The sequence below is a fragment of the Nannobrachium achirus genome, assembly GCF_963921795.1.
Source record: "Nannobrachium achirus genome assembly, chromosome: 6".
NCBI lineage: Eukaryota > Metazoa > Chordata > Actinopteri > Myctophiformes > Myctophidae > Nannobrachium > Nannobrachium achirus.
In genome coordinates, this window is record NC_137815.1 from 63,979,311 (window position 1) to 63,992,897 (window position 13,587).

General features: G+C 44.2%; 1 protein-coding gene across 3 annotated transcripts in view; it reads left to right on the forward strand.

The window, feature by feature from the left end:
- flnba (filamin B a) overlaps nucleotides 1–13,587 on the forward strand; it is a 101,782-nt gene that overhangs the window by 25,668 nt on the left and 62,527 nt on the right. For all 3 annotated transcript variants that reach the window (XM_080727674.1, XM_080727675.1, XM_080727676.1), the window contains exons 2-8: nucleotides 4,683–4,792; nucleotides 5,456–5,591; nucleotides 6,922–7,019; nucleotides 8,270–8,417; nucleotides 10,831–10,949; nucleotides 11,504–11,578; nucleotides 13,240–13,402. In XM_080727674.1, coding sequence (XP_080583800.1) covers nucleotides 4,683–4,792; nucleotides 5,456–5,591; nucleotides 6,922–7,019; nucleotides 8,270–8,417; nucleotides 10,831–10,949; nucleotides 11,504–11,578; nucleotides 13,240–13,402 — 849 coding nt within the window. The remainder of the gene's footprint in view (nucleotides 1–4,682; nucleotides 4,793–5,455; nucleotides 5,592–6,921; nucleotides 7,020–8,269; nucleotides 8,418–10,830; nucleotides 10,950–11,503; nucleotides 11,579–13,239; nucleotides 13,403–13,587) is intronic.

The window sequence follows — 13,587 nt, forward strand, 5'->3', positions numbered from 1 at the left end:
GGGTGGGGAATCTGTTCCTTTCTCCTTGGACTTTGTCGAAGCATGCCCAGAGGGGCCCAGATCTCTCTAGGGCCTCTCCTATTGGGCCCATGGCAGGGCAGGGCAATCAATCAACCAGATGGATATAATTGGTAACTCAGAGGCCAGATACACACATATGGTACAGAGCTTGCGTGCGTGCGTGCGTGCGTGCGTGCATGCGTGCGTGCGTGCGTGCGTGCGTGCGTGCGTGCGTGCGTGTGTGTGTGCGTGTGTGTGTGTGTGTGCGGCTGTGTGCACGTGTGGGGAGGGGGCGGGGGGTGAAGTGTTAAAATGGCATTTTTATGTGGACGCTCTCCCAACCTTTCATTAGGAATACCAGGTTGGGCCAGTTTGGACCACCCACATTCATACCTACTTTCATATCTGCTGCTACCACCAGCACAAGAGACTGAGGTACTCTGCCTTTTTATTTTATTGCGACCGTAGGGAGCAAGTTTACTATGAGAAACGTCACAGCTCGTCCTAATGCTTATGCTTACCACAACATGTTCTGACTGTCTATCACCGCTCTGAATGTGGTGCTGACCAAATGCATGTTCGTCCACTATAATATAAATACCTAATAGCAATCTTTTAAAACACTTCTGTCATTAAAGATGGCTGTACAACAACAACACTGCTGGTGTAACTAACGACATTAGCTGATGCCTGCAAGGAATAGGATATTTCATCCATAGATTACACAGATTTCCCAGATTTCCTGGTCTTTGTGTGTGATTCAGACGAGGTCTGATAAGAGACGAGGCCTGGACCACTGGCCTAGCGGTCTGGGCACCTATAGACTCTAATATATCCTGACAGTTCATTGCGGGTTCGAGTCCCGTTTCCTGTCCATCTTCACTGAATGTAAAAAAAAATATATATATATATATATATATATATATATATATATATATATATATATATATATATATATATATATATATATATATATATATACTGTGTGTGTGTGTGTGTGTGTGTGTGTGTGTGTGTGTGTGTGTGTGTGTGTATATATATATATATATATATATATATATATATAATACAAAGAAATAAATAAAAAGAAACCGAAAATACACAGGAAGAGATCCTCGCACATTTGAATCACGCTGGGTGGTTCTAGAGTCTAGACGATTAATGTCGACTCATAGCTTCAGTGGCATCTTATACTTACCCCAAGTAAAGGAGTTCAAGTATCTCTGAGTCTTGTTCATGAGTTAGGGGAGGACGGAGCAGGAGGTCAGCCAGTGAGTCAGAGCAGCAGGAGCAGTCCTGTGCTCACTGTACCCCCACTGGTGTGATGAAAAACTAGGGCTGAGCCAGAAGGCAAAGCTCTGGATCTGCCGGTCAATCTTCGACCCTACTTTCTTGTATGGTCATAAAATGTGGGTCATGACCGACAGAACGTGATCGCAGATAAACATGGCCAAAATGAGTTTCCTCAGCAGGGTGGCTGTCAGCCGCTGCTCCTTCACATATAAAGGAGAGAGTTGTGGTGGTTCACACATCAAATACAAATGGTTCCTGGGCACCTCAATACAGAGACATTTTCCACACACTTCTAGCTGGAAAGAGACCACAGGGCACACCAAGGGCAGGGGTCTTCATCTCTCTCTCGGCTAAGGGGTCCTTGGCCTGAAAACATTGAAGCAGGGACCCCCACTACATATCGTATAAAATGTGTGTTGCAGATGTTCATCGATTTCTTGTACAGCTTAGACTTGTTTGACAGCACTGTAGCATCTGTGTAGGTTGGATTAATATGTATTTTCATACATTTAACCACTTGAACTGTCAATACCTACTAGTCTGTTTTTTTCCCTCTACACCAATCCTCTGTGCCAAAAAGTAGCCGATCTACAAGCTCACAATGCCTCGCAGCACAAGGCGTGAGCTTGTAGATCTGCTATTTTTTTGGCTAATGTTCCACTAAGAATAGGGACGCTATTCAAGTGATTCATGTAAAAAACATGATCCTATCACACAAAGATTTGGCGGCCCCCCTGTAGTAACTCTGAGGACCCCCTATAGGGGTCCCGGACCCCCTGTTGAAGACCTCTGACATAGGGGGATCTTTCTCTCTTTCTCTCTCTCTCTCTGTTTCTCTCTCTCTCTCTCTCTCTCTCTCTCTCTCTCTCTCTCTCTCTGTTGTAATTGAAAAGCTGAAGTCTGTTTTCTCTCACTCCTCTCCACATGTTATCTTCTCCTCTCTCCGTCATGCTGTCATCATCTGAGTGTGCACTTCTCTGAGTAGACCACCTCTTTATCTGTGTGAATAACAAGCCTTGTTATCCCAGCCCCCCATACACACACACACACACACGCACACGCACACAGATACACACAAATGGAGTTGAGCGTGTGTGTGTGTGTGTGTGTGTGTGTGTGTGTGTGTGTGTGTGTGTGTGTCAGGTCAGTAGTCTGTGTGTCAGGTCAGTAGTCTAACTGATCAGGACGCACACACGCACGCACACACGCACACACACACGCACGCACACACAGTCGCACACACAGTCGCACACAGATGGTGTGAACAGAGCAGTATGTCTACAGAGACCAAGGTCATCATGAGTTCAAACCCCTTCCTGGATCAGTGTTTTGGCTAACGTTAGCTCTGACCTTAAATAACATTTTACACACACACACACACACACACACACACACACACACACACACACACACACACACACACAGCATAAGCTCAGGAACACAGGGAAATGTACCGTTACACCTGAATGAATACATTGTGTGCACGTACTTGTATAAACATCCTGTCATTGAACCACTTGCAACAATAGATCCACTCGGTGACCTTCATTCTGTGCACGTGCGCACACACACAGGCACACACACAATTTTACACACAAACCTTCTCAGGTGAAGGTGCAGGTGTGGCAGCAATGCTTGTGAGAGAGAGAGAGCGAGAGATTGAATGAAAGAGAAGAGAATGAGGAAGAATGAAATGGAAAAACTCCAAAAATGCAACCACGCTGCGCATAACATTTCTACAAACAGACCTCAGGGGTTAAATTTCTCAGGCCTTGGGACTGATTTCAGTCTAGAGGATTCCATAGGGGCTATTAGTGAGATCAGTGCAGATCCGCCAAAAAAGTAAATAAAGAAAATAAGGGGGAGGTGTAACGATGGCCGCGGCGTGAATGACAAAGTCGTCAAAACATTAGTCAAGTTATCTTCAAACTAAAAAGCAGTTATAATTTCAAGATATGAGTATTTGAATTGGCCAGACTAACATAGAATACAACAGAACTTCAGAAGATACTTCTGTAAAATGAAGCATGGTTTGGCACACACACATTCAGTGAAGGCAGTTCAAAACTTCAGGGAAACACCCCAAGTATTAATTGGTGTGCGCTGTGCGTGCCTTGTTTCAAAAAGCACATATTGGGACATGGTCTGAAAATAAATTTCAGTCTTGTGATTTCTTTTGGCTTTAACCCCTGAGACCTACATTGAGGACTACATGTCCCACAATGCCTTGCTGGCATGGACAGCACTCAACGCGAGGCAAAAACATAAGACACATACAGGCATGCGTGCACGTAGCAGGACAAAGTGGAGGTGTTTTTTTCTATTGTATGTATGGAGGACGAGAGATGAAAGAAGGAGAGAGAAATTAAGAATGTGTGGAATGTTTTGTCTGCTTCAGTCTTCTGCACTCAGTGAACTACAGTAAAAGATTAGTCAAGGTTACTGTGTGTGTGTGTGTGTGTGTGTGTGTGTGTGTGTGTGTGTGTGTGTGTGTGTGTGTGTGTGTGTGTGTGTGTGTGTGTGTGTGTGTGTGTGTGTGTGTGTGTGTGTGTGTGTGTGTGCATGTAATCTGTGTGTACTGTACTGTGTTAGGTACCAGCTGGTACAGTGAGTTGACAGACAGGGTACGTTACCTCACAGCATTGTATTCTACTCTGCTGAAAACACCCTGCAAAAGTACCCTGCAAAACATTAACAATACGTCTAAAAATACATGTTCCAATAATGAAAGAAAGGTCAGGCCTTCATTATTTTATTTTTTAGCTATTGAAAAATAGTAGATATACAAGCTCACAGCGCGGCACCGACTGCTGCGCTGCGAGCTTGTAGATCTGCTATTTTTGAAAAGTCGTGAAAATGTGTGTAAATCTTTGAATATATGTATTTTTTAAGCGAACATTTCAAATTTTGCTTCTGGGGGGTCCCTGGAACAAAATATTTTGAGATGGGCGTCCGTGGTCAAATACATATAATTTTGGGGGTCCTTCTCATGAAAAAGTTTGAGCACCACTGTCTGACATAGAAACATAGGTTTTTGAAAAAACCTTCAAAGATTTTCACGATTTTTCAAAAATAGCAGATCTACAAGCTCGCAGCGCGGCACCGTGAGCTTGTATATCTGCTATTTTTCAATAGTTAAAGCACAAGATAACGCAGTGAATCTTTGTACCCAGGGCCCAGAATTTGGTGCGACACCCCTGATAACAAGCCTGTTGCTATCCGACGCAACAGTGTACTCACCGTCCACGCTTGGACACAAAGGGCCTTGGCTGCTGGTGGCTGGTAGCCAGACTGCTGGGTGTTTGTTTATTGCTACACACGATAGCCTACTGTACATAATGTCTGTCTGTCTGACCGACCGACCTCTCTGTCTGTCTTACTCTCTGTAGACTCCAAGGCAATAGTGGACGGTAACCTGAAGCTGATCCTAGGTGTGATATGGACCCTGATTCTACACTACTCTATTTCCATGCCAGTCTGGGAAGACGAGGGGGATGAGGTACACACACACACACACGTGCACACACACGTGCGCGCACACACACACACACACACACACACACACACACACACACACACACGTGCACACACAACCACATGTGCGAGTAGTGCACACACATACAGTACGTAGAGCAGTGGTTCCCAAACTTTTTATCCCGTGACCCAAAAGAAAAAAATAGATGTTTGCCTGGACCCAAATTAGTGATCTAGCCGATAGCCGATCTGCAAGCTCACAGCACGTCACTGAGTTCGCGCTGCGTTGTGAGCTTGTAGATCGGCTATTTTCTCTACTTCTTAAACATTTGTTTTCTAATTTATGGAATTTCTTAGCTTTTTCTTTTACTTGTGAATAAAATGACTTGATCATTGCATTTCGTTTTTCATGAAAATCTTGGGGAATGTTTTTGAATATGTTTTGAAATAACGATAATAAAATAAAACAATATTTAGGAAACCAAGAATTAAGGGACCCATAAAAATGTGTTCCGCGACCCACAAAGGGGTCCCGACCCAGTGTTTGGGAGCCAGTGACGTAGAGTTGGTTTGAGTAACAATATTTGAGTGTACACATAGATTAATGTTGACGTGAGGTTTGTGTTATTAATATTAAGGCGTTGACTTCATGTTAAGATGTTAATGAAGATGTTAATGTTTTGTTCAGGCAGAGAATAAGACACCCAAGCAGCGTCTTCTGGGCTGGATCCAAAACAAAGTCCCAGACCTTCCAATCACCAACTTCAGCAGGGACTGGCAAGATGGCAAGGCACTGGGGGCCCTGGTGGACAGCTGTGCACCTGGTAAGTGTGTGAGTGTGCGTGTGCGCTTGTAGATCTGCTACTTTTGAAAATCGTGAACATTTGTGCAGGTCTTTGAATATTTTTGACACAATTCTATAAATGTCTTCAAATTTTCCTTTTTTTTTTTTCTTTTTTTTTTTTCGAAAAACCTAAGTTTCGGTCAGTGTTGCTCAAATATATTCATGTGAAGGACCCCCAGAATGATATGTATTTGGCCACGGACACCCATCTCAAAATATTTAGTTCCAGGGACCCCCCAGAAGCAAAGTTTTTGTTACAAATGTTCACTTAAAAAATACATGTATTCAAAGATTTGCACACATTTTCATGACTTTTCAAAAATAGCAGATCTACAAACTCGCAGCATGGCACTCGGTGCCGTGCTGTGAGCTTGTAGATCTGCTATATTTCAATAGCTAAGTAGTATCACAAAATAATTGCCATTATTTCAAATAATTGCCATTATTTCAAATAATTGCGATTAGACGATTATGTAATAATTGTGACAGCCCTAGGTGGGGTCATTTCTGGTGTTAAGCTTAGACTTTTCTAGTGCAATTTGTGTGTATAAACCATGTTGGTTTATGTTCTGATTTGCATAGCAAATCTACAAGCTCGAGCTTGTAGATCAGCTATTTCCACTATCGATGTTCTTTTTGAGCGGTGGTCACACCGTCTCCATAGCGTGGCCGTGTGTGTATCCGTGTGTGTCTGTCTGTCTGTCTGTCTGTAGCCTGAGGTGTATGTAGCCTCAGTACCTCTGGTGACCAGAGAGGTGCTGTTGAGTCTAGCTTACCCTGAGCATCAACTGCAACCAGTTGGGGCCTGAGTGAGCAAGTATGGCTCACACTCTCTCTCTCTCTCACGCACACGCGCACACCCCCCCCCCCCCCCCCCCACACACACACACACACACTCCAGCTGGGTGAGCAACGCACACACGCACGCACACACACACACCTCTGTGAGCAACACACACACACACACACATGCACGCACGCACGCACGCACGCACACACACCCCCACCCCCACACACGTGCAGGCACCACCGCTCACTTCAAACTTGGGTTTGATTTTTTAAGTACAGTATAAAGTTCTAAAATATGTCAGTCATTTCTTTGTATATTTAGGTTATGTGTCATATCTGCCATGTGCAACCTCAAAGCCTAAAAGCCAAACAGAAATGTAATTGTCAACGACAAAAACACAATTAAGTCGTTAATCGCAATAATTTGAGTGACAATTAATCGTCATTTAAAATGTCATGATCGTGACATCCCTATGTGTGTGTGTGTGTGTGTGTGTGTGTGTGTGTGTGTGTGTGTGCAGGTCTCTGTCCAGACTGGGAGACGTGGGACAATGTGAAACCAGCAGACAACGCCAGTGAAGCCATGCAGTTGGCAGACGACTGGCTAGGAATACCACAGGTTAGCATGTTCTCCTCTTCTCTTCCTTTATCACAGTTTAGATCAGTGGTTCTCAACCTTTTCAGGCCGCGACCCCCAAAATAATCATATTTTAACTGGGGACCCCCCACCCTAACCAACACTAAGAGTTGAGCCTTTGCATTTTGTATAACACGGCTGTGAAAATACTATTTTCACAATTTCTGCCTCTAATATTTGACATTTTGGCCAGTGTTTCATTTGTCATTTTAGAGGTATTAAAAAGTCCTTAAGTCACTTTAGAAATGTGCAGATGCCCTCTATACACTTAAAAGTTATGTTTGTTTGTTTACTGTTGAGTGAGAAAACAATGTTTCACATTAAGCTAATCATCTGGGGACCCCCCCAAAATAATCTGGGGACCTCCCTGGAGGTCCTGACCCACAGGTTGAGAACCACTGGTCTAGATGGCAATTTCCATATGTTCTGTGTGTCCTCAGCTCAACCATTTGTTTGTCTAAGAGGTGTTTGCTACACACACACACACACACACACACACACACACACACACACACACACACACACACACACACACACACACACACCTACACAATAATACACCTGAATCACACCTGTACAAACATAGGATTAAAAGAAAAAATACTTTAACATTTAGCAAGCCATTTACAGTAGCTGAATGAGGACAAATAGTCTAACAGGTTTGAATGGAATGTTTGTCTGTCTATACTATACTATCAGGTACACACCTATCATAGCCTGATCTCAGACTCAGCTCACGCAGTAGTCTGAAACTGTGCCCTATTGTGGGCGATTTCTGGAAGGGAGGGGGGTGGGAGGTGCTTTGATTTAAAAAAGAAAAAAAAAATCACTACAGGTCTCCTCGTGATCACCCACGTGAGCACCTCGTCTTCTAATGATGACGCTCTGATGATGACGTCGCTTGAAAAAACGGGCTGCAGCGTGGATTGGATATTCGTTAGACCCACCCCCACCCCCCGCACTCATTGGATCAGCCGAAAATGTACCATTCTATCTGTCCGCCAGTGTCCGGCTATTCTGTGATCAAACCAATATGTGCTTCTCTTGTTCTTTTTTCTTGCTGTCTGCCTATATTAATATTTATCCCTCCATCTGTGTGTGTGTGTGTGTGTGTGTGTGTGTGTGTGTGTGTGTGTGTGTGTGTGTGTGTGTGTGTGTGTGTGTGTGTGTGTGTGTGTGTGTGTGTGTGTGTGTGTGTGTCTGTGTCTGTGTCTGTGTCTGTGCGTGTGTAGGTGATCGCTCCAGAGGAGATAATAGACCCCAGTGTAGATGAACAGTCTGTGATGACCTACCTGTCACAGTTCCCTAAAGCCAAACTGAAACCTGGAGCTCCTCTCAAACCCAAACTCAACCCCAAGAAAGCCCGTGCATACGGACCAGGTAACACACACACACACACACACACACACACACACACACACACACACACACACACACACACACACACACACACACACACACACACAATGAACTAAAATGACACGTGCAATCATGTTCCTTTTATTGCAAATTCAGCTCTCTTTCACTGAGCCCAAGCAAAAGATATGGTTAACGTTATTGAAGTGTGCTCCAGTGAAGGGTTAACATTCAGACCCATAACCCAGTTTCTGTTTTTGTAGGGGAAGGTACGTTTTCTAAGTGTCGATGGTTCCCAAACTTTTCAGCTGGAGACCCAAAAGAGAAATTTGGAGTCTCCCCCGAGACCCAAACTACTTCTTAAGAGTATTGTAATTTCTTAATTAATATGGGAGCATATTGATATTGAGCGCATATGCTCTGCGACAGCTCTGCGTGAATGGACATAATGTTACTGATGTCAAAGTTGTACCGGTGTCCCAGCAAGCACGGTCAGGACCTGGACCAATCAGTGATGTCACGATTGGGGCCAGATCAAGTCAAACCATGACTAGTCATATCTGGCCTAAAATATCACCTGATATCAACCAACATAAATCCTGCCCACGAAAACGGACATCCTGAATTAATCAGAGAGGGTCCGATCTAGTCAGATATATCCCAACCTTACATGCTCATATTTCAACTAACATTACAAACAATAACAATAATCCATAATATGTCCATATGATGTCCTGGTAATGACGTCAAGATCATCCCCATATGGGCTGTGATCTGGCCTAGTTCTGAACGTCACCGGAGTCACCGGCAGACGTTATCATAACGTCATCATGGCGTCATTTGACTTAAAGGGGTGGAAGATCTATCGGCACGTAAAACGCCTATATGCTTGGTTTTATTTAATCTCACATTGCTATCGCAGTATTCAACAAGTTTATGAAACATTGCAAACTTTCTCCATATTATACAGCCTATATAATTATTACAAACCACAGCTTCTTCCAAATCACTGAAGACCACAATGACCCTTATCTCTTAATTGACATGTTTTCTATCAACGTTTAATGGGCAGGTTTTCTATTTATGTTCATGGACAGGTTTTCCATTGGTGATAATGGACAGGTTTACAACGTGAATATGTGTGAAATGATGTTGGTCAATGGAAAACGGTCTAACGGAAAAACAATGTGAGGAAATGAGTTGCTGGAATCTTAACAATAGACTGAGCTAACTACAGGACCTTAGTACAGGACCTGACACACGCACCACAGGATGCATCCAGCGCACGCCCGCACGGGCACACACATGCAGAGTCATAACAGACACACAAACATAAGAGTCACACAGGCACACACACACACACACATGCACGCACGCACGCACGCACGCACGCACACACACACACACACACAAGAAACACATTGATAGTTTTTCCATGGTGGAGGTACAGTAGCCCCCCAACAGCCAGACTCTCCCAGTGACAGGTCCAGTCAGTAGCCACCAGCGCATCAAAACATCGTCGGCAGAACAGCAAATACATCTTTTCCAGACAGAAATTCCAAAAGTGCAAACTGTTGTTCTTCTTTAAGTTCTGAGATGGCGTTGATTTCAGATAAAACTTTGCTTAATGTAGCTTTTATTTGCGATTTGTGAACTCGCTTCGGGTATGGGGACCGCCATGTTTGTTTTCAAAATGTGAGAGGTGCAGCAGCAGCTCGACCAATCAGGAGCGGTGTGAGGTGGGTAGCTCCAAATGCCGCCATTTGATTGGAAATTAGGAAATCATTTCTCATAATGAGACTATGGGAGGGACCCCAGAACGAGAAAGGAAGCACATTTGTGATGACGTATCTTGGGATGGCCGTGCCAGGCTAGAGGTACAGCTTTACCCCAGTGCAACCCCATAAGAAGATACAGCAGCCCAACAATCAGCACACGCTTATCACCCTCTCTGTCCGACCCCTATCATCACCCCATCAATCCAGGGCAGATAAATGGCAGTGGTGTGATAAATATCCTTATCTTTATTGTCTGTTTCAAACAATCCAAAGAAAATCATTCACCAGACCCGAATCTTCTCCCTTTCTCCCTTCTATCTTTGTTTTTCTACCACTTTTTGTGGTCACATGTTCAGATACTGGATTCTGATTGGCTTAAAACAGTGGTAAATCAGTCAACAACCTTGAGTTGGCTCATGGACCCCGCCCACTGAAACAATTAATGATTGTAACTAAATAACCTTGCAAGTTACAACTGTGTTTTCTTTCATTTATATGGTAGAAGTGGTAGAAAAGCAATTTACCATTCGAGGGTCGTTCGAGGGTCGTTTGACACTCGGCTTCGCCTCGTGCCACAACCCTGAAACAGTGGTAAATCAGCCAACAACCCACTCCCTCTCATGGTAAATGGCTTACTTTTCACTTGTCTGTCCTTCCAGGTATCGAGCCAGTAGGGAACCGTGTCATGCGTCCTGCTGTGTTCACGGTGGACACCTTCAGTGCAGGACAGGGCCATGTGACCGTGTACCTGGAGGACCCCGAAGGCAGGAGGGAGGAGGTACGCTTTATATTCCTCACTGTCTGGCCAAAACCTCTTAACTCCATTTTGAGGTTTTTGATTTTTTTTTGGCATAAATCAGGGCTATTGAACACCCTTTACAGCTGGTTAAAATAATATTGAACCATTGGAAAGTAGTAAAAAGTGCTTGGGACAAAACCTCCAACTCCACACTTTATGCCAAACCAGCTAACTCCAGCCGATTGGCCCTCTCTTTTTTTCATAAATATGTGCTATTGAACACCCTTTACATCTGTGTGTTGGTTAAAATAATATTGAACCAATGAAAAGTAGTAAAAAGCCCTTCGGTCAAAACCTCCTAACTCCACTTGAGCTCATTTTCCTGAAAATGAACATTTTGGAGTTAGGAGGTTTTGGCCCGACAGCAGATTTATTCTCTGATTTGACAGGAGAGACTGAGAGAGACGAGGAGTATACATGTACCTTTAACTGTGTGTGTGTGCGTGTGTGTGTGTGTGTGTGTGTGTGTGTGTGTGTGTGCGTGCGTGTGCGTGCGTGTGCGTGTGTGTGTGTGCGTGTGTGTGTGTGTTCAGCTGAAAGCAGAGCCCAATGAGGGTAAGAAGACATACTGTGTGACGTACGTCCCCCAGGTGATGGGAAATCATAAGGTGAGACAGTGGTAGTGAACGGTTCCTAGATCAGTAACATCCACCTATAGTGAGCAGGATCAGAGCTCTATATCTGCAATATTACGATCAAGTGCAAGGATCAGTGACACACAATTTACAAAGAGCAGCCAAATAACATTGGAAAAGGCCTGAAGTTTAACCTGACTCCGCCAGATGGTTGCAGCAGTGTGTAATGCGTATGCCTGCATAACGCTCTGCCTTACAATCTGGGATTGCTCGGGCAGACCCGATGTAAGGGGCGGGCCATTTTTTCAAATTCTTTAGCAGGTGATTGGATGGGGCCGTCTGTCTATCACAGTCTGGGAGTGCCAACTCCAACCACTCATATTGGCCTGTCTGCATGACGTTACACCCCGAATCCGCCTCCTGGGTTTCCTTGTGGTCTACAATCAGACTCTATTGGCTCAGAGCCGTTCAGAGCCCGCCCGTAGCTGCCGCTGATTGGTCCGGGACTTTACGGGTGTTATCAACTCTCCCCGAGAGATCTCAGATGGTAAAGGCAGAGCGTTATGCAGGCACACGCACTGCTGCCACCATCTGGCGCAGTCAGGTTACCTTCACATTGTATTTGTAAAGCACACATAATGAGAAAATATGCTGTTGTTTATTGTTATTGGCCACCCAACTGTATCCAGAGGACCAAAACATTTTCACCGTTCTACCTGTCTGTCTGTGAGGGTGGCACAATGTCGGCTCTCTGCTCTACGTGTAAAGTGTCTGGGAAAACTTGTTGTGATTTGACACTTTAATATAGGGGTCTTCAATGTTTCCAGGCCAAGGACCCCTTAGTTGAGAGAGAGGTGAAGCAGAGACCCCCCACAACCTTATCATAGATTCCATATAGTTTCATTGTTTGACAGCACAATCATCAGTGTATTTTGGATTCATGTCAATTTGTGTTTTCAGATATTCAACCACTTGGACCGTCAATACTTAACTCATTCGCTGCTTTTAAAAAAATGGCTGCCAAGTGCCAGGATGCCCCCAGTCTCCATAGACTTCCATGTAATTCATAGTGCACGGATCATGCACGCCCATGCCTAGATCATGCACCATGTGTGTGCACGCTGTTCACAGCTTTCAAACAAAAAAATCTGCTTGGAAATCCGTTCAGGCATTCATGAGATAGCAGCCATTATGTTTTCTTCATATGTAAACAAATATGGCTGCCATGTTTGAAAGATGGGGTTGGTATGGGGGTTAAACATGCAATTCTGCGATCGGGATTGTGCCTGGAGGTTATGAGGAGGTCCAAAAAATATTTTTGAAATTTTCTTTTTTCTTTTCTTTTTTTCTTTTTTTTTCTTCAAAAAACGGCCCAAAACTCGGGAAACTAACTCGTGGTAAAGCACTATTTTTCCCCTCTTCACCAAACCTCTTTGCCGAAAATAGCCGATCTACAAGCTCACAAGCCTCGCAGCGCGAGGCGTTGTGAGCTTGTAGATCTGCTATTTTTGGCTAAAGTTCTCAGAATATGGACACTAGGGTTCAAGTGGTTAATATAAAAAAGGAGAAAAAAAACTTTCTATCACTCAAAGATTTGGAGGACCCCCTGTAGTAACTCTGAGGACCCCCTAGAATCCCCCTAAAATCAAATTGAATTGTCTCTCTGTTGTTTGTTTTGTGGTTTCCTGCTGTAGGTGACAGTGTTGTTCGCGGGACAGCAGATTCCAAAGAGCCCGTTCGAGGTGTCCGTGGACAAAGCCCTGGGCGACCCGTCCAAGGTCACCGCCAAGGGCCCTGGAATTGAGCCCACGGGCAACATCGCCAACAGACCCACGTACTTTGACATCTACACTGCAGGTTGGTGCTGTGGAATAGTTACTGACGTGAGGGAAAAGTCAATGTGATCCATCTTCTGCTCCTGATTTTGTTAGTTTGTGTCTTGGTCAGTCTTTAGTGCTGTCTTTTACAAACATTGTGCATAACTAATGTCACAGTAATAACATTTTATTGCGACCGTCAGGTCGCAAGTTACTATGAAAAGC